The 25,559-nt window shown below is 38.8% G+C and overlaps 1 protein-coding gene across 3 annotated transcripts in view; it reads left to right on the forward strand.

Annotated features, from left to right (window-relative positions):
- Window positions 1-2,875: 2,875 nt before the first annotated feature.
- iqca1 (IQ motif containing with AAA domain 1) overlaps window positions 2,876-25,559 on the forward strand; it is a 66,371-nt gene continuing 43,687 nt past the window's right edge. The window contains exons 1-9 of one of the 3 annotated variants that reach the window (XM_067459334.1): window positions 2,876-3,127; window positions 6,047-6,374; window positions 6,645-6,764; window positions 6,905-7,090; window positions 10,401-10,472; window positions 11,419-11,621; window positions 18,572-18,656; window positions 18,818-18,967; window positions 21,386-21,461. In XM_067459334.1, the coding sequence (XP_067315435.1) occupies window positions 3,117-3,127; window positions 6,047-6,374; window positions 6,645-6,764; window positions 6,905-7,090; window positions 10,401-10,472; window positions 11,419-11,621; window positions 18,572-18,656; window positions 18,818-18,967; window positions 21,386-21,461 (1,231 nt within the window). In that variant the 5' untranslated portion in view covers window positions 2,876-3,116. The remainder of the gene's footprint in view (window positions 3,128-6,046; window positions 6,375-6,644; window positions 6,765-6,904; window positions 7,091-10,400; window positions 10,473-11,418; window positions 11,622-18,571; window positions 18,657-18,817; window positions 18,968-21,385; window positions 21,462-25,559) is intronic. The other 2 variants (XM_067459335.1, XM_067459336.1) reach the window with 2 other exon arrangements.

Here is a 25,559-nt window from a genome sequence, read left to right on the forward strand (position 1 = left end):
TTTTGTTTTCGCATGAGAGTTAGAGAAATCAAAGAATCCAATCTGATGCGAAAGTTTCATTGAAGACTTCCACAGTTTCACAGGTTGGATATGCTTCATAGGCTAATATTATCAAGATCCTATACCAGTAAAACATGATTTGCACACTCTACATATAATTTAATATATTAGCCTATAATAATACACTTTATCATTATACTATCATTAATGATGTAGCCTAACAATAAATAATTTAGGCCTATATTGCTAACATCATATTATTCCGTTCAAATGGCTACATATACACTCTAAAAAAATAAAAATTGCTCCAATTGACTGATCACATCTAAATTTTTTAGTTGGCCGAATTGAAATTCTGTGAATTGATGCAATTTATTTCACAGAAATTCAATTCGGCCAACTGAAAAATTTAGATGTGATCATTAACTAGAAAATGTTCAATTGTAGACCTGAATTTTATTTTACAGTATAGCCTATATTCATATTTGAATGTACCAACTGATCTGTTAGGCATAAGCTTTGTTAATAATTAGCCCTATAAAATAGTATAATACAAATATTACCAGTAAAATGACTGTACAAGTTAAGTGCACTGTACTATCAGTCATATCAAATAGATTTAATGCTCTATTTATTTTGTGCTTCATAGTAAAGTCTAGCTCACACAGCGCTGTAGCAATAGGAGCAGGTGAATGTTGTTTTGTTATTTTTCCTGTCCCATGACTTTTTCATTCTTTTTGCATCCTCTTGGCAATCCCTCAAAGACTTCCAAGCAGTTTGCTAAATTTAGGCACTAGGAAGCTCACCTGTTCTGAATCTTCAGCTGGCCTCTGTTTAGCTTTATATTTTCTGGCTAATGGCCAGTGCCTATTGTATGTGGCTTGGAAAAGTGGAAACTGAAATGAAACATATACTTAACTATATCAATGGGATCTTAATGAGATACCTTGTTCAGAGGTATGGAAGTGAATCGATGCATTTGATTGTAGAAGCATAAACACTAATAGTGCATTAGTGAACTGCAAAACCTAATTTGACTTCCTCTGTGGAAGAGATAAGCTAGATGAAGTCTTTGCCAGCATTATTTTTTGACTGTGTGAATAATTAACGGAGATGTATCAACGTGCTTATGCACGTAAACATGTGATGTTAATTAGCCTACACAGAACACCTGCCTGGACAATACACATGTGGAGCCAATCCTGAAATGGGGAAATACACGTTCAATCATAACAGTTCCTACATTAAAAGCAACTTCACACCAGACTCAATAACAATTGATTGGTCAATGCACTCTGTATGAAGAGTCTGACTATGCAGGGTGGAAACCATCAGATCTTTTGTGAGAAGCATGCAAATCCAGCTTGAAAGACATTTGGTTTTAGTTAAGGGTGTAGCCTGGTAAACTGAGACTGTTCCAAATTAAAGATTGTTAAAATGGTCTTTCCATCTTATTAAGATTTCACTGGAGTCTGGTTTTTGTGTGTGTGTGTGTGTGTGTCTGTAAAAGAAAGGTTTTCACAAAAGAACACTGGTTTTGGATTAGAATAGCTTACTCATGGGGTGTCTATAAAACAAAAAATATAGCACAATTTCTTGACAGTTTTATTAAACTAATATCAACAGCCAGTAGCTGTTCTCCCCTCAAAGTGAAGCCATAAGGGATCATCCCATCTAACAATCTCATAACTACTAACATTCTAGCATTAAATATTCAACAATAATATTGATCTGCCTCCATCACTGAATTTAAGCTGGACTAGGACACTAGGTTTTCTAGGTTGGACTAGGTTTCCTTCTAGATCTGCTTTATAGCTGAAACAAACGTTGTTGCATTATTTCCGTTATCACTGCAAGTTTTGAAACAATCTGTAGGCTTATTTAAAAATAAATAAAATAAATAAATAAATAAAGGTGACTTGACTTCAGCATGGCTCTCTGAAAGTCATGAACAATTTTCCAGGAACATTAATAGAATGCAGTTCAGATGATATGTTACGTTATGAGTCGTTTTTGGAACATTCGTCTAATATGTTTAAACCTTAGGCTACTGACTACTTTTTTCAGAATATTCAAAGTAGCCTATATTCAAAAATAACTTTTAATTTTTTTTTCTTAATTAGTATAAAATTAAACGTTCCACTAATGTTTTCTTTAGGCTCATGTTTCCAAGAACCAAGAAAAAGGTTTTAAAACACATTTTAAAAACTGGACATTTTGAACATTCAGAGGATATTTATAAAATAACGTTTTCATAACTTAATAGAAATTTTAGCAAAAATTTTATTTTATGACTGGGACTTCTAAAAATTAGGCTATTATCCATGGTAGGACCACCAGGAAGGTATAGGGAGACAAGGACAAATGATGCATCCATTGATAAATACATTTCACACTGCACTTCCACAGTCTGCGTTTACATAGGCTACCTGCCCACATGGCATGGCTATTGAATTCAAACAATATGTCTTAGACCAGATATAAAGCTAGGATTATGCTCACATCCAAAGTGACATCAATTATATCAAAACGTGCTGCGTCAGAAAGACTCTTCCAAATAGCTTTGTTAACAAATGGCCGAAAAGCATTTATACATTGAATGAGCTCGGCAACGCAAGCGTCGTTGTGTTGTGTTGTTTTGCACAGCGGGATGCCAAACAAGAGCGTGTTAGTAACAGAGACTTGACATGCTCGCGGCTTATCGGATAAGATAAGAAAACGATGAAAATGACAGACTAGAGCTTATTATGTGGTAGAATCGCATTAAGTGTTATAGTTAAGTTGATAGAGTATTGTATTCCGTTGTTAACTGGCTGCATAGATGCCCCCTGTCTCAGAAGCAGTGAAGAGGCTTTGATCTCGTTGCCATGGCAGCTGTCAGAAGCGGAGCGCAAACCGCAGCTTGCTGCAGCCTGTCTGGCGCGAGACTCGTCCAACTCTAGTTAAAAAATGGTTAACTAATGAATAATCAAGTCTTACTGCTTGGATGCCTTACCTCGCTTCGTTTAACTATTTTAGGTTCTAAAGCGGCGGCTTGCAATTATGTTTTCCCTCTGATATTTAATTAGCCTACAGCACCTTCTAAACTAAACTCTGTAGCGCGTGGAATCACAAGGATGTCGCAGAGGTAAGTAGCCTAGGTTATAACTGCTCTTTTACCTTCTGCACTTTTGTACGAAACGGGAATTTTGATATGATGCCAAAAGTTAATAATGAACGAAAACCGTGTCTGTGTGAGAAAACTGGAATATGTGTTAGCCTACGCAGTGAACAACTACAAGTCTAACGTTACATCTCTGTAACGCGCAGAATATTTTGCCTATGTTATAAGAGAATATGCAAGACTTCTCTGAAAAGAGAAGGTGCAAAATAATTTTCTTTGAAAACGCAAGTTTGGGAAAACGCCTACTAGGAGAAAGTACACATTGTATTGCAGTTCCTATGACAACATAGAGCAAAACTTCTGAGAACCAGTATTTTTGTCCCCAATAGGAAGCTATTCAGGTCAGCTGTGGTGTAGGTGGAGGCATGTTATATTTTCAGTCACCATATACAATTAATATTCTAAAGCAAAGCATTTTATTTATAGTAGTACTGCCCATGTTGAAAGTACATCTGGGAATTTTCCTCATCAAGCACTACTTTCAAGGGACATTCATTAGTTACTGCAGATTTTGAATGAATTGCAGTACTTCTTCCTTTGTCTGCTATATTTAAGATATCTGTAAGAGGCAACTCTCTATTTTATTGTAAATGTTCTTTTACAACCTCCCTTCTAACCTCCTCCCACAACTCCTCCCTTGCCCCCCACCCACTCTAACAATCCCATCCCCTCCTTTGATTTTGCCATCCCTACAATTTGAGTAGCTCTTGGCAGTGTTAATGCCCAGAGGGGAACAATACTGTATGGGCCCATCAGAATAAGAAAAGAAGGTGGTTTCACCCTCGCCATGAACTCTTTCAACAATCACAAAAGGAGCACCCACACGCAAGGGAGTCAAAGAGGTCAGAGGACATCTGTGGGAGCCATGTGTTTTCAACTTTAGAAAACGAATAATGGAGAAATAATGTTTGTCAGGGGATTTTGTCCATTATGTGGCTTTATATGCTGACTTAGGGTGAATTCAGTGTGCATTCTGTGGTTTCCCACATTGTGATTGCACAGTCAGGCATTGGCAGTGTTAATTTTGGCCTGAGGGCCTAAAAATTGATGGTCAGGAAAACTTCCCCAGTGGGCAGGTGCACTCAACAGGTGTAATTAGACCTGTTAACAAGTGCTATCGCAGATTTTATGTCTCTGTTGATTGCATTTCAAAGATTTTTTTAATACAGAAAATTCTATATAACTCAACTACTGTCAAATAGATTAATCACGATTAATCCGATACAGAATAAAAGTTTGTATTTACATAATATGTGTGTAGGCCTAATATGTATCATTATTATGTGTATATAAAAACACACACATACATGCATAATGGGAACAGGGGTGTGCTTAAAGGGTTAAAACATGTACCTATTAAGCACAAACAGACTTTGCATTTAATGATGTCTTAATTTAAATGCTTTTGTCATTTAAAATAAATTAAATATTACTGTGTGAGAGATTAATCTTTTATTTTAACATTACTTATTGTACTCAAAACAATACCCTGTGCACTTAAATGGCAATGTAGATTTTGGTGAGCTTAATGTACGTTTACCCTATATAATATAAATTATATAAGTATACAGTAAACAGTATGCAAACATTTCTTAAATATATTCATGAAAGACAGTATATATATATATATATATATATATATATATATATATATATATATATATATATATATATATATATATAGACAGTAGATATAGACAGTATATTATATGTACACACTATATTGCCAAAAGTATTGGGACACCCGTCCAAATCATTGTATTTAGGTGTTCCAATTACTTCAATGGCTAAAGGCGTGTAAAATCAAGAACCATGCAGACTGCTTCTGCAAACATTTGTGAAAGAAATGCTGAAGCGCACAGTGCACAGAAGTCGCCAACTTTCTGCAGAGTCAGACCTCAGAATTAGCTCAAGAACAGTCTGTAGAGAGACTGTAGAAAGGGTTTCCATGGCCAAGCAACCGCATCAAAGCCTTACATTACCAAGTGCACTGCAAAGCATTGGATGCAGTGGTGTAAAGCACTGGACTCTAGAGCAGTGGAGACGTGTCCCATGGCGTGACAAATCACACTTCTCTGTCTGGCAATCTGATGGATGAGTCTGGGTTTGTGGTTGCCAGGAGAACGGTACTTGCCTGACTGCATTGTGCCAAGTGTAAAGTTTGGTGGAGGAGGGGTTATGTTGTGGGGGTTTTCAGGGGTTGGGCTTGGCTCCTTAGTTCCAGTGAAAGGAATTCTTAATGCTTTAGCTTACCGGACACTTTTATATTCCCAACTTTGTTCAAACAGTTTTGGGATGGCCCCTTCCCACATGAAGCAAAATCAAGGTCCATAAAGACATGGTTGAGTGAGTTTGGTGTGGAGGACCTGACCTCAATCAGACAAAACACCTTTGGCATGAAATCGACAGGCCGTCTTGTCCAAGTGCCTGACCTCACAAATGCGCCTTTAAAGATTGGCCAAAAAATCCCATAAACACACTCCTAAAGCTAAAGAAGAGTTGAAGCTGTTATAGCTGCAAAGGGTGGGCCAACTCCATATTAAACCCTCTGGATTAAGAATGGGATGTCATGAAAGTTCATGTGCATGTAAATTCTGGATGCGATTAATCGTAATTAATTGATTTGACAGCACTAAAACATAAACTAATAAAATTAACTGCTTTTCAGTCAAATTAAAAAATACCTTTATTTTTCAATAAATACAAAGATGTGCACCATTAATAAATACACAATACTTTATCCACATTATCTGCTCCATACATTTAAATAAACTGTTACTAAAACTGAAATATGTTAAAAATATAAAATTTGCAGGGCTATTATCTCATATTATAAACTATTAATAAACTACCATTACTTAAATATATCTTTCCTTTACCCAGTTCATATGGCCAAATGTGGCATGCTGCTCAGGGAGCTTTGGATAACCTTTTGGAGGATGAATATCCCACAATGCAACTCCACCCTCAAAAGGACCGCCTGCAGGTTTTTCAGACATTGGCCACTTTCTACTTGCGCTACCTGAAGATATTCCGTGCCCTGGAGGAGGTTTATGATCAGCTTGTTCACCCCCAGAAGAGACTGGTTGTACACCAGGTTCTTGAGGGAGTGATGGGACGACTTGTAGAGCTGAAGAATGAAATGGTGGAGCTGGAGTACTCAGAGTTTCACTACTTTGATGACATATTACAGGACTTCAAAATGACACCTGTGAGTGAGAAAATACACTGTACAGTCCGCTAGGAATGTTTTTGTCTGTTCTGTTGTGGCTGTAAATGTAGAAGAGTGGGCCTAGAGGGAATTTTGAAGATTTGGGCTTGAGGAAGATTTAAGTGCTCAATGTCAAAGTGGATTTAGCAGGCTAAGCTTCTTGTTTTTTATGAATTAAGTGGATGCTAATTGGGGTCACTAGTGCACAGCCACTTTTACATGTGACCTGCTCTATTCAGGGCCGATTTTTTTTAAAAATTTGTTTTATAGGAGGATCTTGAGGTGCCTATCCCACGCTATTTTGTGAGGGAGAAGATGAGGGCACTAAAAGAGAGGGAGAAGATGTTGGCCCATATTTTGGCTAAAGGAGGATGTCAGGAAGATAAAACTGTAAGTGTATCGTCATGTAAAACACATCAGTGAAATATATATTCTCTCAATACAAAAACAAAACATGCATTGTAAGAAAAATAATGGTTGTACCAAATTCTGTATGTACTTCAGGTTGGTGGTTCTGTCTTCTCATTTAGCAGGTGCTGGTTCAGTCCATGTCTATAGAGCGGGCTGTGTGGCTGCTGCAGGTCAGTGAGCGAGCTCGGCAGGGAAGGCTGAGAGCTCACTTCATGAGGACGATTCGGCAGGAGGAACAAAGAAGACTTCAGGGTTCAAGCTCTAGCATACTGAACCCTGACGGGGCAGCCACCTGCATTCAGAAGGTATGAGGAATTCAGTTGATTTTCAGTGAGTTTGCAATCCAGTGAAATCACTGATGCATTGCATGGATGAGTTTGAAACTGGCAAAGCAAATGAATGATAAGAAAAACTTTCAATTAAATTATAAATGTTACTTTTTTAATATTAGAATGACTGCGCAAACTTAAAGGAATAGTTCACACAAATATGACAAATCTGTCATTGTTTACATACTTTCATGTTGTTTCAAAATGGCATGGCTTTCTTTCCTCTTCCAGAACACAATAGAAAATATTTTGCAATTGTTTTTGTCCATATTAAGTCAATGAGACTTTTCACATTCTAAAAATGACAAACATAAAGTGCAATTAATCCATGTTTTGACTGGTATTCCAAGTTTTTGAAGCGAGATGATCACTTTGAATGATTAACAGATATTTTTGAGCCCTTAACAATTCTTGAATCAAATGAATTTTAACGATCAATGCACAGATGCACAGACTACATCGAAAATGGCAACATTGAATTGTGTGTAATATGGTTATGCTTTATGTCCATTTTCAAGCTTGGATCCCATTGGCTTTGAGAACAGAGAAAAAATGTAAAAAAAAAATGTAAAAAAAAAAAAAAAAAAAAAAAATATATATATATATATATATATATATATATATATATATATATATATATATATATATATATATATATATATATATATATCTGAAACATTCTTTTTGAAATACACTATTTTACCAAAATTTTGGGGATGCCTACCTTTACATGCAGGTGAAATTTAATGACATCCCATTCTTAATCCGTAGGGTCTAATATAGAGTTGGCCCAACCTTTGCAGTTTTAACAGCTTCAACTCTTCTTGGAAGGCTTTCCATTAGTCATGTTGGAACAGGAAGGGACCATCCCCAAACTGTTCCCACAAAGTTGGGAGCATGAAATTGTCCAAACTGTCTTGTATGCTTAAGAATTCGCTTCCCCTTTGTTATAATACCACTAACAGTTGACCGTAGTATATTTAGTAGTGAGGAAATTTCACGAATGGACTTATTACACAGATGGCAATTCACTGAGCCCTTGTTAGCAATCCATTCTTTCACAAATGTTTGTAGATTGATTGTATATAATTTTGGCCATGGAAGTGATGGGAAAACCTGAATTAAATTATTTGGAGGGCTTTCCCAAATGCTTTTGGCTAATATAGGGTTGTGTTCTGCAAAAGAAAACAACACTGTAAAAAAGAAACTACATATTCTATAATGTTTATGGGACATTTTGAGTCACAAATACTAAGAAATGTAAGTTAGCCTAATTGTAACATAAAAGCCATATTTAATCAATAAAATGTCCCCAAATGTCCTAACTGTCACACCCGGTCTGCATGAATAATTTCATATTGAGTAATGTTGCCTCAGCATGCACTGCATGAATAAATTATGCGGTTACTGTTATTGGATTATTGTTTTGGGTAAAGTTATGAGTACACAAACCACTCATTCGATGTCATCTATTATTGATGTTCTAGAATCATACACAAGGGAGGTATGACTGCTGCCCTACCTGTGCATGAACTCAAATGTAGAGGTCAGGCCATGTCCTTTCACAGTCATCAGTTGTCACATTTGACATGTAGTCCTCTCACAAAGGACTATGAATGACATGTGATCCCATCCAAGCATAAAAGATATATGTCCATCTCATATGTGGGAATAATGTGCTTCTAGGCCCTTTGGCAGGTGGAGGGAGATTATCATTGGAGTGCTGAGAGATAGGAAAAGGAAAGAATTTCTGGATTTTAGGTGTTATTTTTCAGTGCCATCCTAATCATGAAATCTGAGCTCATGTATCCTGACGTCTTTTTGAGTGAGTTCTTGCTACGGTTGGTGAACCCAGACATAGATGTAGCCTGAAAGAGATAGCAGATATGATTTTGGAGATCTGAATTTTTTAGTGCAGGTGTGAAACTGACATTGCTGAGTGAAATGGTACAAAAACATAGATGAGGGTCCCTGTTGTCAGAATTATGTTCTGTTTATTTTTGCTTGGTTCTGTCATTCTAAGGGTGTGTTAACACAACACCGTTTTCATCTGAAAACACAAAACTTTAATGCACTTCGGCTATTCATTTACACGGAAAGGCGTTTTGGGAGCCTGAAAACGGACGATTTAAAAAACAGGTATCAAAGTGCAAACCGATACCTTTACTGTCTCCATGTGAACAACAAAAACGCAAGCCTGTGAAAATGTTGCACATGATTATTATATGTTCACGCATACGTATTAAGGGTTTTACGGGGTGTTTCTTGACAAAGCAACATCAACTACTGGCCTGGCATGCATGCATGCATAATGCAGCCTTTTTAGTAATTTTCAAAGATTCGGGAACGGGGACCATTTTGACAATGTTTGCATCTGTTTATCATTGTCATATAAACACCCTAAAGTAGAACTAGTTTCCATGTCTGTGCCTGTTTCATTTATTTCACCTATTGTTGATTAATTAACTCATTAGTTCCTTTGTCTATCCTAGTTTAGTCTGGTCTGGTTCAGTTTTTTTGTTGTTGTAAAGTAATTGTGTTTGCATTGTTCCCCTGTGGATTTAATAAAGACAGTTTGTGTTTATATGCTCATTCGTTGAGCATTTGTGCTCAACCACCTGTGACACATATGAGACACACAGAGTCTCAACATTGTAGCTATGTGTAATATTTTTTTAAATAGCTCATCCAACAAGTACTGTATTGTTTAAATGCCATGAATGTGATTACATGAGGTGATAAACAGAGATTTTGGGCTCACACTGCAGGGCTTTTATTACAAGGTCTAATCCTCCCTTCTTTCTCCTTCTGTATAGCTCACAACAAAGCAGATTTCTGTGCTGAGAAACCCTGGAAACATAATCCTCGCTCTTCAGTTGGCTATTGTTGTTTTAGCATCATTGTCGTTCCAATAAAAAAAGAAGGATTTATTAAAAGTATATAGGACATAATTGAAAACCCTTGACTGCATTAATGGACTACAAGCTGAGCCTTGAGACTGATTTGATTTAATGTTGAGGTGATCTTATCCTCACATTCTGACTGACGAATGGACAGGAAAATATGTTTGTCAGATTAGAATATTGGTTGCTGTTTTACATTCCTCTCATCTAAAAGTCCACAGTGAATGCAAGAAGACAGTAGATTGTTTTCACCAGATAACACAAGAGCTGATAAATGTTCTTGATTTGAAATAGACTTTGATAGCATCATTTCTGGTATGTGTCTGCAGCCTAAGTTTTTCATATTTCCTGCTATTATAATGTGTTTTCACTCCATCTTCTAGGTTTGGCGGGGTTATCGAGACAGGAGAAGGGTCAAAAAGGAGTGTCTAGAAGAGATGATATTTTTGGGAATGGTAAACACCAGGATGCTCTGCCAATCCAGCTAACAGAGAATGTTTTCAGAACTTTGGCAAACGTTTGACATTTTTTAGAGGGATAGTTCACCCCCCAAAAAATACAATTGTAATTTACTGAACCTTAAGGTCCAAACCTGTATGCATTTTAAAATAAGATATGATGGAGCCCATTCTCTCTCTCTCTCTCTCTCTCTCTCTCTCTCTCTCTCTCCATACTATGGAAGCCAGTGTATCAACTGTTTGGTTACCGACATTCTTCAAAATGTGATCTCTTGCGTTCAGCAAAAGAATGTAATTCATACAGGTTTGGATCAACTTGAGGGTGAGTAAAGGATGACTATTTATATTGTTGGTGTTACTATTTATTTCAGAACATTCGGAAAACTTTCAAAAGTAATGTTCCTATAATGCCTGCAAAAATATAAAATAGTATATTCGGTAACACTTTATTTCGATGGTCCCTTTTGAACATACTGTTGCATAAATAACTTTGCACCTACATGTCAACTAACTCTTATTAGAATTTGTTTTGATAGTCCTCCAACAGACATTCTACTGACTATAAGTAACTTTGCAAGTACATGTCAACTTATTCTAACCCCCACCTTGCCAGTCTACTAATACTCTATAATAAAAGTTAGCAGACATGTAGGTTTAACGTTACTTATAGTCAGAATATTCAATAGAAATCTTTTTTGGACATTTTGAAAGTTCAGGGAACATACAGAAATAAAAATGTTATAACTTAATGGGAATGTTAGCAAAATATTCTTAGAATATATTTTTGTTAGTTGGAAATGTACTGTTCATGAAAAGCAAGTCTCTTCATGAATGTTGTTTTGCACATTTATTCTGCAATTTTTGGTCAAACCACATTCTGAACTTTTTGTACCCTTCATTGTCAGTTTTTTTCCTCTGATTTCTCCTGGTTCCATATTTCCAGATACCAGCCCAACAACCAACACCCAGCCCTGCCCAATTGCAGGCCCAGCAGGTGCAAAGTAGGAGGCATGGCGTGCAGGAGGAGCATGAGGCTGAGTACCAGAGGGCACTTCTCAACATCAAAGAGTCAGTGAAATCGGTGGATGGCCCAGATATTAAAGAAAGCCTGCAAGAACAAATAAGGCAGTGGTTTATTGAGTGTCGGTAAGCCATACACCAAAATCACTGATACTAAAATACTGATACTGACACTAAGCTGGATTACATTTTAGCTAAAAAAAAAAAAATCACATATAGGTCAAAGACTGCAAATTATGCATTATTCAAAAATAAATTCATAATCCAGTTCATACATACATACAATACATCTATGATAATATATATATATATATATATATATATATATATATATATATATATATATATATATATAATATAATATAAAAAACTGAGTTTTGAAAGGAAACGTCCCGGTTACGTTCCCAGAATAGGAATGAAACGCTGCGTCACCGCTATGGGCGCTATGGGAACGCCTTTGCGTGATTGCGTCGTGAAGCACGTATGTAATCAGTCCAATGGAGAGACGGAACGTCATAGGCGGGTGACGTCATCGACCCGGAAACTATAAAGCCTGCCGGCCAACACACGCCCCCAGCTTCTGAGAAGGCCTGAAACAAGCCGCTAGAGGGCATCTGGGGAGTATGGCCGGGTATGGGGACCCGGCTCGTATGGGGACGTGGGTATTCTCGTTCCCATAGCGGTGACGCAGCGTCTCGTTCCTATTCCGGGAAATAAGGTTACAGACGTAACCGGGACGTTCCCGTTCTAGGAACTCGAGCTGCGTCACTGCTATGGGAACGAGAATACCCACGTCCCCATACGAGCCGGGTGCCCGCCTGTTGAATTGTCTAAGGAGCGAGCACCCGAGCCCCAGGAGTAGAATGTATGTCTAGTTCGTAGAACCTGACAAAGGTATGAGGCGAAGACCACCCTGCCGCATCACAAACATCTTGCAGGGAGGCCCCTGCCAAGAGAGCCTGAGAGACCACCATACCCCGGGTAGAGTGGGCCCACACAGCCAAAGGAGAAGGCTGCCCGACCGCCACATAAGTGAGTGAGATGGCCTCGACCACCCACTTGCTCATCCTCTGCTTTAAAACTGCCCCCCGGAGGAAGGTCCATAACAGACAAATAACTGTACTGTTCTCCTCAACAGGGCAGCTATGTGGACATAAGTGTCTAGGCACAAACAGTGCATGAGCAGATAAGATGTCCTGGTCCGACGTCACCCGAGACGGAGGAAAACGGCTTGCAGTACAAAGGTTCGAGGAGCCTTAGGAACATAGCCCGGCCTAGAGTAAAAGAAGGCCTCGGCCATACCGGGCGCAAATTCCAGACACAAGGGTGCCACAGAGAGCGCTTGTAAATCTCCTATACTCCTAGGGAGAAAGCGTCTTTAGAACAACAAACTTCTCGAAACCTTTCTTGGGCGGCTCAAAGGGAGCCTCGGAAAGACCTTGAAGGACCAAGAGATCCCAGGTCGGCACCCTGGTGCTAACTGCAGGCCTCAACCTCCAAGTGCCACGAAGGAAACGAATAACCAGAGGGAGTCGCCCCAAGAAACCCCACTCAAAGGTGTGTGGTAAGCACCTGAGGCCGCCACGTACACATTTAATGTGGGGGGAGCTAGCCCAGCGGAGAATCTCCCCTGCAGAAACTCCAGCACCGCGCTCGCAGGGCAGTTAACTGGATCCCACAGGCGATCTCTGCACCATAAGGTGAAGAGCGTCCACTTCAGTGTGTGCAGTTTCCTCGTGGAAGGAGCTCTAGGGTGTAGAATGGTCACAACAACCTCGGTTGAGAGACCAGCATTTATGAGTTGGGCCCCCTCAGAGGCCAAGTCCATGATTTCCACAACTCCTGGTGAGAGGGAATGTCCCTCCTGATCGGAATCTCCAGGGGAGAGCCGTCGAGGAGAGACACAAGGTCCGAGAACCATACTCGGCCTGGCCAGAATGGGGCTACTAACAGAAGATGGGCCCCGTCCCGACGCACTCTCTCTAGAACTCCCGGAAGCAGAGCAATCAGGGGAAAGATGTACAGAGGCAGCCTCGGCCACTCCTGTACCATAGCATCCAGTCCGAGAGGAACTGGAGACACTAGGGAGAACCACAGACGACAGTGCATATTCTCGTGAGTGGCAAGCAGGTCACTTGAGCCCTGCCAAATCTCTCCCAAAGGAGCTCCACCACCCCGGTGTGGAGTCTCCACTCCCCGGGCCTCGGCCCCTGCCTCGACAGGATGTCTGCTTCCACATTCAACCGCCCAGGAATGTACATAGCCCTCACTGAGAGCAGTTCCACTGGGACCAGAGGGGAATAAGGAGCGCCAGCTTGTATAACTGGCATGACCTCGGACCTCCCTGATGGTTGATATAGGAGACCACCGATGCGCTGTCTGTGTGAACGAGCACATGATGGCCCCTGAGATACGGCAGGAAGTGTTTCAGCACCTGAAATACTGCCAGCATTCTAGACAATTATGCCATGAATTATGGTGTTCCTGCCATAGGCCGTGGACCGAGCGACCACTCATGGTCGCCCCTCCCAGCCCGTAAGGGACGCATCCATGCTCAGAGATACCCGCTGGCATGGTGCCCCCAGTAACGGGCCTTGGCCTAGAAAGCAAGGGTCCCTCCGCATGACCAAGGAGCGGAGACACCGCCGTGTAACCTTGATCACACGGAAAGGATTTCCCCTCGGGGAAAGCCCTTGGTTTTGAGTCACCACTGTAGCGGTCTCATGTACAACAGGCCGCACGGAATGATATTGGACGCTGCTGCCATGAGACCCAACAACCTCTGAAACTGTTTCACAGTGAGCGACTGGCCTAGTTTCACCCCTCTTGAGGCCTCTGATGTACTCTGTACCATGAGTGCAGTGCCCTGAAACGGCTGACCGGCAGGGAACAACTGACTCGACAGTGCCACCTCCCTTCTCAGAGGGCGTGAGCCATCCTCGGATGACCCGTGAGGGCTCTCCACGCCCCAGCGCTCGGGTGGGGTGGGTGGATTGACCCTGTGAGGAGGCCGAGGACAGACGGGTACCGTGTACTGAGGTAACACCGTCTGCCCCCGGAGGAGAGCCGGTCGACCCTATGCGAAGCACTGACCGGGCCTGCATAGAGACCGACCTAGATGCGTTATTCTCTGCATTAGAGAAAGAACGCTCTTCTTGGAGTTGAGCCTCAGCCCAACTCCCTCGTGTGGGGGAGAACAACATCTCGATGTTGAACCGCGAGACGAGCTGACTGTGCCAGAATCAGCCAGTCGTCGATTTAATGTGTGTCCACACTCTGGTGAACGTGCGGGGTGAAGTGCTAGACCAAAGGGGAGCACCCGATATTGGTAAGCTTCTCCCCTGGAGCGAACCACGGGTATTTCCTGTGCTGTGGAAGGATGGAGATATGAAAATATGCATCTTTGTGATCTATCGTGACAAACCTGTCCTCGGACCTGATCTGAAACACGTTCTGTTTGCGTAAAAACCTCCTGAACTTGAGCTTGCTACACAGCGGTTCAGAACGCAAAGATCTAAGATGGGCGCAACCCTCCATCCTTCTTTGCAGTGCTGTTCACCCAAACAAACAACGCACATCGGGTGTGTATCCCCACTCGTAAGGAAGCGCGAGCAGGGAGGAACACAACCTTCTGAACGACTGTTCGTTCGCCATAATCTCTCACTGTCAGTAATGTGTGTATTTTGTGAAAAAACAACAAAGTCTGAACTCAGACACAACACAGAGACAGTTTGGACAATGAAACATAGAGCACTTGTTGAAGGCAGCAGAAGCTGGGGGCGTGTGTTTGCCGGCAGGCTTTATAGTTTCCGGGTCGATGACGTCACCCGCCTATGACGGTCCGTCTCTCCACTGGACTGATTACATACTTGCTTCACGACGCAATCACGCAGAGGCGTTCCCATAGCTCCCATAGCGGTGACGCAGCTCGAGTTCCTTGAACGGGAACCCTTGTTAAGTAGTTCAATATAATTTACAATATAATTGTATTATTATACTATATTATTATTATTTATTAGAAGCAAATATTTATATTTAATAAAGCCTTCTATTAATTTTATAATTAATAATTGTTATTTATTAATATGAAATAATTCTACAAAATGGACTACAAATTCAGTCATGTGAAGCAACCAACAAAGATATGGTCAAACCAACATGAAAAAAGATAAAATAAAACATAAAATAGGAAAAACATAAAATAGGAAATTATATCAGATAGTGATACTCCTCCAGACCCTACTATGTCAAGGTCTCTTAACAATTCAGATAATTTGACATTATTTTATGTGACTCCCCAAAAAAGGTGTGGAAAATGGTGAAAAATACTTTTTATCTTGAAAATGTTTTACATTTACAAAAATGACTATTCAATAAAGAAAATATATTAATAATTTTTACTTGATGATAACATCACCGTTTTCTCCCGAACGACTGTACAGCTGAATCAAATTTTTTTGCAATATTGTTTAACACTGTAAAGCTGCTTTGAAACAATCGTCATTGTGAAAGCGCTATATAAATCAAGTGGACTTGACTTGATGGTAACGTAGTCATGAAATTGAATTTTTTTTTTTTTTTTTTTTTGGTAAAAATGGTACAATACGAAAACATTATGGATAAAAAGAGTACATTTATAGGAACTTGGCACATATGTTTTAAATTTGTTTTATTTATAAGATATTTCCTTATCCTGGAGAAGTATAAGTTTTTCCACTTGAAGACTTTTGTTCCTCAGTATTCCCTCAATTACTTGTTCAGAATCTCTGGAACTAATCACATCTATGTAAGTTTCTACCACTCAAGACTTCCCGTACCCAATGTCTCCTTTAGATAATCTATTAATTTGCTTCCACACTCACAAGAGCTTTTCCTTGCTTTTCTCCGTTCACTCAACCCATTATTTCACTCTAATTGTTAAGTACATTCCTGGTCCTTTGTCTCTTCCTTTTGGGGCTGGAATGTAAGCAGTCAAAGCGATGGTCACTTTTACCCAGGGCTGTTTATGCTTACCTAATGCATGGGCGATTTTCAAGTGTACACGGTGTAGAGTGAGACTGGGCTGATTAGTGCATTCCAGCCTGATTTACGGCCTGCCAATGCATGCTGCTGCCCATTAATGCCGAGACAACAGTCATAAGTCATCTCAGTTGGACAACACAATGTGGTGGGGGGAGTTCAGTAGCTTTGTCTCCGTTTAGCGGCCCCTTTCTCTGGCCCCTTTCTCTGGCCCCTTCCAGTGACCTTGCTGGGTCCCTGCTGGTTGTATAAGGGATGTATGGGATCCCGGGTCAGGACCTGCAAGGTGAAGTATGTTGGCGTGGTTTCCATGTGCTGTTGAAGTGAAGGTGGCGTATTTGAGCAGCCAGCCAGACGTATGCTATAAAACATACACATCTCACCATTATTACATTTTTCAACCTGCTGACAGAGTGTAGCAGTCGGGTTCCAGAAGTAAAAACTTCATTAAATTTCTTCATAGGGAAATTGATTTTTAATGATAACCTTTAAAGACAGTTGAGTTTGTTCGGAAACAATAGTATAGGATTTTGTTGAAGTAGTCTTAGTTAGTCAGTCAACCTATTTTAAAAACGTTTGAATTTGTGGTGAAAAACTACATTACCCATGGTTCTCTACAGACAAATCCACCAATTAGAGTCGCGATGAGAAAATCATGTCCAATGATGTAATTGAGTCTCGATATGCTGTCAAAATACAAAAATATAGAATCAACGACTCTACATATTTTATTTTATATTTAACAGCCATCCATTTAATTTGATTATGTCAAATTTTTGCAATAGATCATGGGATTGTAGTTCTTTCCCTTACTAAAGTCGTTTTGTACTTTGTATTTTTTTATAGATTTTCAGATACTTTTTTGCTTCAAATAAAAGTTTATAATGCCATGATTCACCTCATAGCTGTTTGCTGGGTTCATAGCTCACAACTTTTTTTCCAAATGGGGAAATTTAATGGAAAAAATACTAACAGAAGCAACGCCACTGAAATTATATGATCTCTTTATTGGAGTAAATAAAAAGCATGTTCAGTATAAACAAATTTTTTTTTTTTTTGTAGATTTATATGAAATTCAATCACTCTGCATGACAGTAGCAGAAGCTTTCAGCGTGTGCTACCACATTGGACGTGAATTTCAGTTGTGAGCTACTGATTAAGTTAGCTAGAGCAAAGAGCTCAGGCTGGGCCCTGACTGACACTTTTACCCTGTTATTCTAAACCTGCCCCAGCTCCCCTGAGAGTCAGCGCTGGACCTGGCTAATGTATCCTCCCCATGTGTGAAGTTCACAGTTCAAATATGATTGATTTGCCTTTGTTCACGCGATCTGCTTTGTTTATCTATATGTTCACACAGACATGAAGTCTGCCTTACCTCATCTTTAAAAAATCTTTAGGAAAATTGTTCTCACACAGAGTTCTTTCCATATATTTTCTGTTTTAGGAGGGACTTCTGAAAAAAAAAAAAAAGTTAAGAGAGAAATTTGAAAAAAGTTAATGTGAAATTGGTCTTTCTCTATGTTTCTCAATAGAATTTTCTTTTTTTTTTTTTTTTTTTTTTTGAAAGAATGTCACTTTATTTAAGTTAAAAAAGTGTATGTTTGTATACTGTATAGCATTAACTTCTTGGGCAATTTGAGCTACAGTAGCTTGTTTGTTTGATCGGACCACACGTGCCAGCCTTTGCTCCCCACGTGCATCAATGAGCCTTGGCCGTTAATGACCCTGTCCCTGTTCACAGTGTTCCTTCCTTGGACTACTTTCTAAATACCCTGACCACTGAAGACCAGAAACAGCCCACAAGGAGGCGTGAAGATGCTCTCACCCAGTCATCACAATTATATATATATATGTTTGCAAGTGACTGATCATATCTAAATTTTAGCCAAATTTAATTTCTTTGAATTAAATGGCATCAATTTCAGTTCGGCCAACTGAAAAATTGATCAATTCACAGATATTCAATTCGGCCCATTGAAAAATTGAGATGTGATCAGTCACTAGAAAATTTTCAATTGGAGACATGTTTTATTTAAATATACTATTTTGTGTTTTAGAGATGCCACCGGGAAGTTCCCTGACTTCCCAAGCCCTGAGGATGGAGGATCTGCATCCATATTTGCTCAGAAGACACCAGAGCAGGTTAGTTAACTTATAAGTCCATTAAATCCATCCAGAAAGGCAGTTACAGATCCATTTACTGTACTTTTACTAAGAAATATTATTTCATTTCAGATGCTGAATAGATTTTTTTCCCATTAATGCTTGTTTAAGAATGTTTACACATAGTAAATGTTTTGAAGGTTGCTGCTGAATTTGCTGCTAACGAAGAAGTGAGGCAGAAGAGGAAAAAATCGAAAGAAGATAAGGACAAAAAAGGGAATGACCGCAAAGAGAAGAAGAAAGCGAAAAAAGGGAAGATGAAAGGACAGAAGGGGAAAGGAGATACAGAGGTAGATGGCTTCATAACACCATATCACAGTTGCACAGAAATCAATAAAGGCTTTTTAAAGTATCTGTATCTGCAGAATTAAATCAGCTGATGTGGCACATATTTGAGTGTCTACCGACTCCGATGACCTTTGTGGTCATGCCCACACACAGTGAACAACACTTCATTGGTTGAACTGCATTGAGCTGACTTTAGGCAGATAATTTGATTACAGAGTAGGTTTTACAGAAGAATCACTTGGTTTTTCAGTGTGCTTTCTCGTTTCGTGTTTTATTGTCCTTGTAACAAGACTATGATGCAATAAGACATTGACTTCTCCATTACAGGCAAGTTCATCTAACATATAGGCTTTTTTGCATTACAGTTAGATGAAAGCAGGTTTACAGGCATTCCTATCAACATCTGTGTTCATTTTACAGATTTCCCTTAGGTGAGAAGGCTTAAAGTTTCTCTATTAAGTTAAAAGAGGCATATATGAGAGAATTATGACATTTCAAACCAGCACTTGCATTGTTCCATCTTAGAAAAGACATTTAACATACTCCGTACACTCATATTATCATGCATAATTACACATTGTAAATGCACCTTAATATCCCTGGCTGAGTACTGTTCAGGGTGGATTAAGATGAGGAATGGTGAGGATGTTAGTTTGTTAAACTCATCCACAGTCTCCGGAAATATCTATGATTTCAGCAAAGCGTTCCTGCAGTGTTCCACTAAGATTTTACTGTATCCCTGATAACCTCTTGCTCTCTCTATTCAGAACTTCCTCTTGTTAAACATAGATAGAGGTTCTGTTTTCTCTACTATGATATCCTGATTTCCTGTGTTCCTACATTTTATTTGAACAAAGAGTTGAGATAAACTACACCATGATGTATTAAAGCTTAGGCATGGCAAGCAGTACAAAGTGACTTAGGTTCATGTGAGGTTTTATGTTCTCTGATTTGACCTCTGAACGTCATATGCTGACCAGTGATTACTGTGAGCCAGTCAAGCGATAAAAATACCCGCTCATGCTGATTGGCTGTGTTCCGGAGATCTAGAATGGAGCCTTTGTTAAGGCTTTCCTTCATAAGAGCACCTGTAATCCTCATTGGAGAGCTAAACCACTGATATCTGCTCACAATGAGGCCGAAAGGCCAATCGGAGCTTTTTCAAACGCTCACATCCTGTATGTAAGCTGAACCTTTCAATAGTTCATTAAGGTTTTTTTTTTGTTTTTTTGTCAGAGCTCTTATGTTGGCCTAGTTTAGGCCTAGTTTAAATTTCCAAGTGCCTCTCAAAGGCTCCTTGTTAATGAAAAATTAGTACGTACCAAATACATAGTTTACAAAGGAAAGAATGTTTCTAAAACTGTGTGGGTCATAACATTTGTTTTTGTATTTATATCTTTGTTAACATTAGTTAATAAAACTGTTCATTGTTAGTTAATGTTAGCTTGTTTATTTCTAGCAGGTGCAACCTTTGAGTTTTATAATTTATTAGTAAATGTGGAAATTTTCAAGATTAATTTTAAAGTGTCTTATCTTAAAAAAAGAAGAAAAAAGAAAGAAAGAATAAAACTTATAAAAATAGAAGAATTCTAAAACTTATAAAAATATACTTGTGTATATATATATATATATATATATATATATATATATATATATATATATATATATATATATATATATATATATATATATAGGCTGTTGCATATTACCTGACAAATTCAGTTGCAGCTAAATTATATTAGACCTGGCACATGAATCCATTTTACTCCTGACCTGGCCATAGGAATCGTTGATATAAGCTGCTAGATTCATTTGGAAGTTCTGTCTAATGCCACGTGAATAATCATAAATCAATGCTTCCAGGCACTTAAGGGCCTTTCATATTTTCAGATGGATTTCTGTCTCTTTTGGGGGTCATTAGTTGCTAATGGAGAAATGTGTTTAAAGGAAGACAGCCCATAAAATATACAGCCTCCATTTGGTTTATTCCTTTTGAAAAGCTCTGCTCCTGAGAAGACACACTCTGCGGTCTGAGTGTGTGCTTGTGACATGCAAGCCAAACATTCGCGTGAGTATGTGAGGACGTTGATTTACTTTTAATGTGCGACCCCTAGTTGAGAGAAAGGAAAACAGGAGGCGCTGTAAATCATACTCGCAGCATCGCATTCAGCCCCCGCTGTGTATTCACATCATTAAAATGCCAGTGCTGAGGGTGACCCCGAACCAAAGCAGCATGCAAGCACATCGCCCTGGGAAGAGCTTTGATCACACGTGTGGAATCTTAGTCTGGGCTGATTTATCCATAACTTGACTTATATTATTTCAGAGAACTTTCCTTGTCCACCATGTAAAGTTAATTTACTAGAAACCATGCTGTGCTTATGAATGACCCACCTTAATACTAACTGGCTGTTTTGCAGGAGGAAGAGAAAGGATGGAAGATGACTCCCAGTAATTTCCTTCCTACGGTAGTCGAGGGGGCCAAACTGTACAAAGGTAAGTGGGAAATGACGGCAAAGGGGTGCAGTCTGTGTCTGTCATCGATAATTTATGCAGCTTTTCCCTGACCAAATGACTAATTCTCAACAATGTCAATAGTGTTTGTGTGAGGTCAATGAGCGAGTGAGCTTTCATCACAGTTGTGACATGAGATGTGTCTGGAATACGTCTAAGTAACCAATAATGATAGGGCCATGTCAGTTCTCAGGTCAAGACCGGTCCAGATGGTTCCCCACCCCACATGAAGCGTCTTTCCTTTTCTTTCTCTCTATACTTCGTTCTCCTTCCCCCTTCTTTTGTGACTACAGATATGTTTTCTTGCCCTCTCATTAAAACTGAGTCTCCTGACGCCACATTGAAGTCCAGCTCCTCCTCGTTCTATAATCAACAGCAGTCGTTTGTCAACTCCCCAGTTGCCTTGGTTTCATGGCCAGGACAGGTTTCACAGGCCGTATATCTGGGTACATTTGTTTGTGAAGTGATAGCCGTTCATCCAGTTCTCTCCAAACAAGTGTACACTGTAAATCAGACTCTGTTCCTTATGGTAAATAACAGGCAGCTGTTTTGCTAGACATTCACTGTAAAACACAGTATTTAAGGCATTACTTGAGGCATTTAGATGGTTGTATATTTTACAATTCAAAACCATTTAGACGATTAATTGACCTATTGTTAACTACCCCTGAGAAGAGAAAAACTGCCCCTGAGTTGTGTTAAGTTCAAAATGAAAATGATGTCATCATTTACTCATCCTCATGTCCTTCCAAACCTGTGAGACTTTCGTTCATCTTCGGAACACAAAAGAAGACATTTCTGAAAGAGATTTCTGTCCCACCATTGACAGTCCACACAAATGCCACTTGGACACATCAAAACATTTATAAAGAGATTGTAAAACTAATCAATATGTGTACACAATTTTAGTAAAGATAATTTATTATGAAATTTTAACTATACATGTACTAATTATTATTAAATATTTTGTACTTAAAATGTTAACTTTTTCTGTAAAAAAATATATTATTCACAGAATTTATTATGAACAACAATAAAAGGGTGTTCTTTATACTGTAAAAAAATAAGATAATGATTTAATGTGTTCATAAAAGCATACATACTTAAATAAAACAACCTGATCCTAATCACCAATTTGTTTCTGAGAACATATTTTTACTTTTTTTCACTGTTAAATCTTATACAAATTTTTTTTGTATAAATTTAAATTAAAGGGTAAAAGTTAAATATTTACTGTGCCATTTTTTATGTATTGTACTTTTTTAATATTTTGCATGTATGACCTAAATAATCATAGTTGTAAATAATTTACAGTGGAGTATCGCGGTTGTAGAATAGTGTAAAATCTGGCCATTTATTTAACAGTGTAAAGAATTCCTTTTTTCCCATTCACACAAATGGTTTTAACACATTATATGTCTGATCTGACCTGATGCTTCACTTGGGTCTTATTCTGCAATGTGTGATGAGAATGTGTTTAGAAGTCATAACTCAACTTCAGCATTGCCTGTAGAGCAGCAAATCAATCAAGTCACCCCTGAAACCTCTTGACAAGACAAGCATGTTAATGACTGAGACACTAGTTCCTGTTTGTGTAGAGGTTTAAGGTCTCTCAACAGGAAATAGGAAGACTGGACTGCACTTCTGTGTTTCAATGATCCATGAAGACAGGGTAGAGAGCTAGATCTTAGATCTTCCAAAACCATGTGAATGGTTTTGTGTGTGCCTGTGTGTTTGTGTCAGTAGGGAGCAGGTGAACCAGAGGTCTGCAAAAATCCATTCTGAACATGTCAGTCTAGTAGCTTTTCCAGGATAGATTGCTATGACAACATCCTGCACTGTTGCCTAAGTTCAGTGATTAGAAAACTTCCATAAACAAACTGCACTGTTCATTACACACCAGTGGGAAATTACCATGGGCAACCCTTTTTTAGCTGTGGTCCGGTCCATTACAAACCATCCTGTGTCAGCCACAGATTGTTAGATCTTTTTGAAGATCTTTTTCTTCCACTTCTGCTAGACTCGTTTACTTCCTGCAAGGAGGTCTGAGGTGTCTTTTAAAGTCAACATCTGATAAGGAAAACTGTCTTTTAAGTCACTGAATCTCACAGCTGTGCGTTTAGCTTGTAACTCTGAATGAGTCTATCATTCTTTATAGAACATAGAGGTTCACTAAAGCACATCACCACTTCACATCTGCTAAGTTCTTTATGTTCTCAGACCCTCCACATGGATTCATCAAGACAAGAGTTGACGTCAAGTCACATCAGTTGCAGGTCTTTGATGCATAATCTCTCCTTTACTGAACTGCAGTAAAACTGCAGTAAGACTGCAATACACTCCTGGCCAAAAAAACTGTCTTTATTACAAATTATTGGTCAGGAAATTAGCTAAATTTAAGCAACTGCATTACTTAAAAAGCCATTGCTGTCTCAGAACCTCAAAGACAAAATTATGTTTTATAAGTTGTATGTGGAGTGATGAATCACAATGAAACTTGAGTTGCATGCTCCAGAGCAGTGTCTTTGAAAATCTGCTGAGAAATATAATAATAAATGCATCTCTACCACATGAAACATTGAGGAAGAGCTGCCATTGTGTGGGTAGCCTCTTCAGCTGCTGCTGCTATGAGCTGCTGTGAAAAGTAATTTAATGTTTTAGAGTAAAGAAGAATATTGCAGAGGATCATTCTTAAAAAGGAATGATTAGATGTTATTTTTCAACAAGACAATGCTCCTACCCTAATTGCAATGATAACCAACAAGTCTCTTGAGAACAAGTCCATTAGGATCATGTTTTGGCCTGGTCAGTGTCCAGATTTGAATCCAGTGAATATTTGGTCTCACATTAAACTTGTGAACTGGGATACTGTATATTTATATACTGTATATATCGCCATTAACATTGATTTGAACTCTTCTTCCTGTAAAAAGCCGTCTGCAAGTCGAGGAAGGCTATTCCATGCTAAGTTACTACAGTATTTGTGCAACATTCTTGCTAAATGCCTAACCAGTGATTTGTGATTAAAATAGTTAAGACCATTAAAAGACCACTAAATACCACTTGGCCTTTTTTCCCTCTTGGCATTTATTACTGAAATCTATGTAGTGTCGCCTTTTGCAGAGTAAAAGTGTGCTGTGCTGCACAATAATAAACTGTATAGCAGTTAAAAATACTATGCAGTACAACTACATTTAAGCATACTCGTAGTGAATGTAATGTAATACTCATTTAATAAAAGGCTACTTCAAATCTGTACAACAACTGGTTTGACTGACAGCTGCACTGCAACTTGAACTAAGCTGCAGTTACTGTGCAACAGCTGCATTGGCATGTATACAGTGGCATGAATACTATTGCAGGTGTCATACTCGACTGTATGCAGCTGTAAAGCTTTTCATAAATGTAGCCTACTATATACTGAGTTAAAAGTAGGCCTACTCTTTTTATTAAATATTTGCTGCTATTGTAGCTGGACAGTCTTATTTATCTTATTTATATTATCTTAGCACCTATTATTTAAGTTAAAAAAAAAATTGATTAATAAACATTTTAAATATACAATATCATTTAATAGAATAGAATATTTATAACCATTTGGATACAGTAGAAGTGCCGTTTTCAGTACAGCTTTTGTACTGTGCCCCCTTTACAATTTATTTTTAGTTACAAATATTCCAGTTTTTTTTTACAGGCTATTTGTGGAAGTGTGTGCATGTGGAAGTGCCTTTTTGACCGAAAGATTTTTCAGCCAACTAGCAGCTGTAAACTTGCAGGAAGCAATTATATGCCTAGTCAAAGCTGCTTAATTCTTTTCATTAAGATTTTCCTCCAAATGTCACATTGCTCACGAGCAAAGGGTTACATTCCTGAGGAATGAAGCTTAAAGGTGTAATGAAAAACAGAGATCAGAGCTCACCTTCCAAATATTTGATAGGCTGAGTGAACAGCGATGTCCGTCTCACAATGTGTCGGTTAAATCTGTTATATTTTCCAACCAAACTGCTGTCATCAGCATTGTCGACAGAACAATTCTTGCCCATGAAAAGAACCATATCGCCATTCTAAACCATATTCTAA

The sequence above is a fragment of the Pseudorasbora parva genome, chromosome 12 (genome assembly GCF_024679245.1).
Source record: "Pseudorasbora parva isolate DD20220531a chromosome 12, ASM2467924v1, whole genome shotgun sequence".
Taxonomy (NCBI): domain Eukaryota; kingdom Metazoa; phylum Chordata; class Actinopteri; order Cypriniformes; family Gobionidae; genus Pseudorasbora; species Pseudorasbora parva.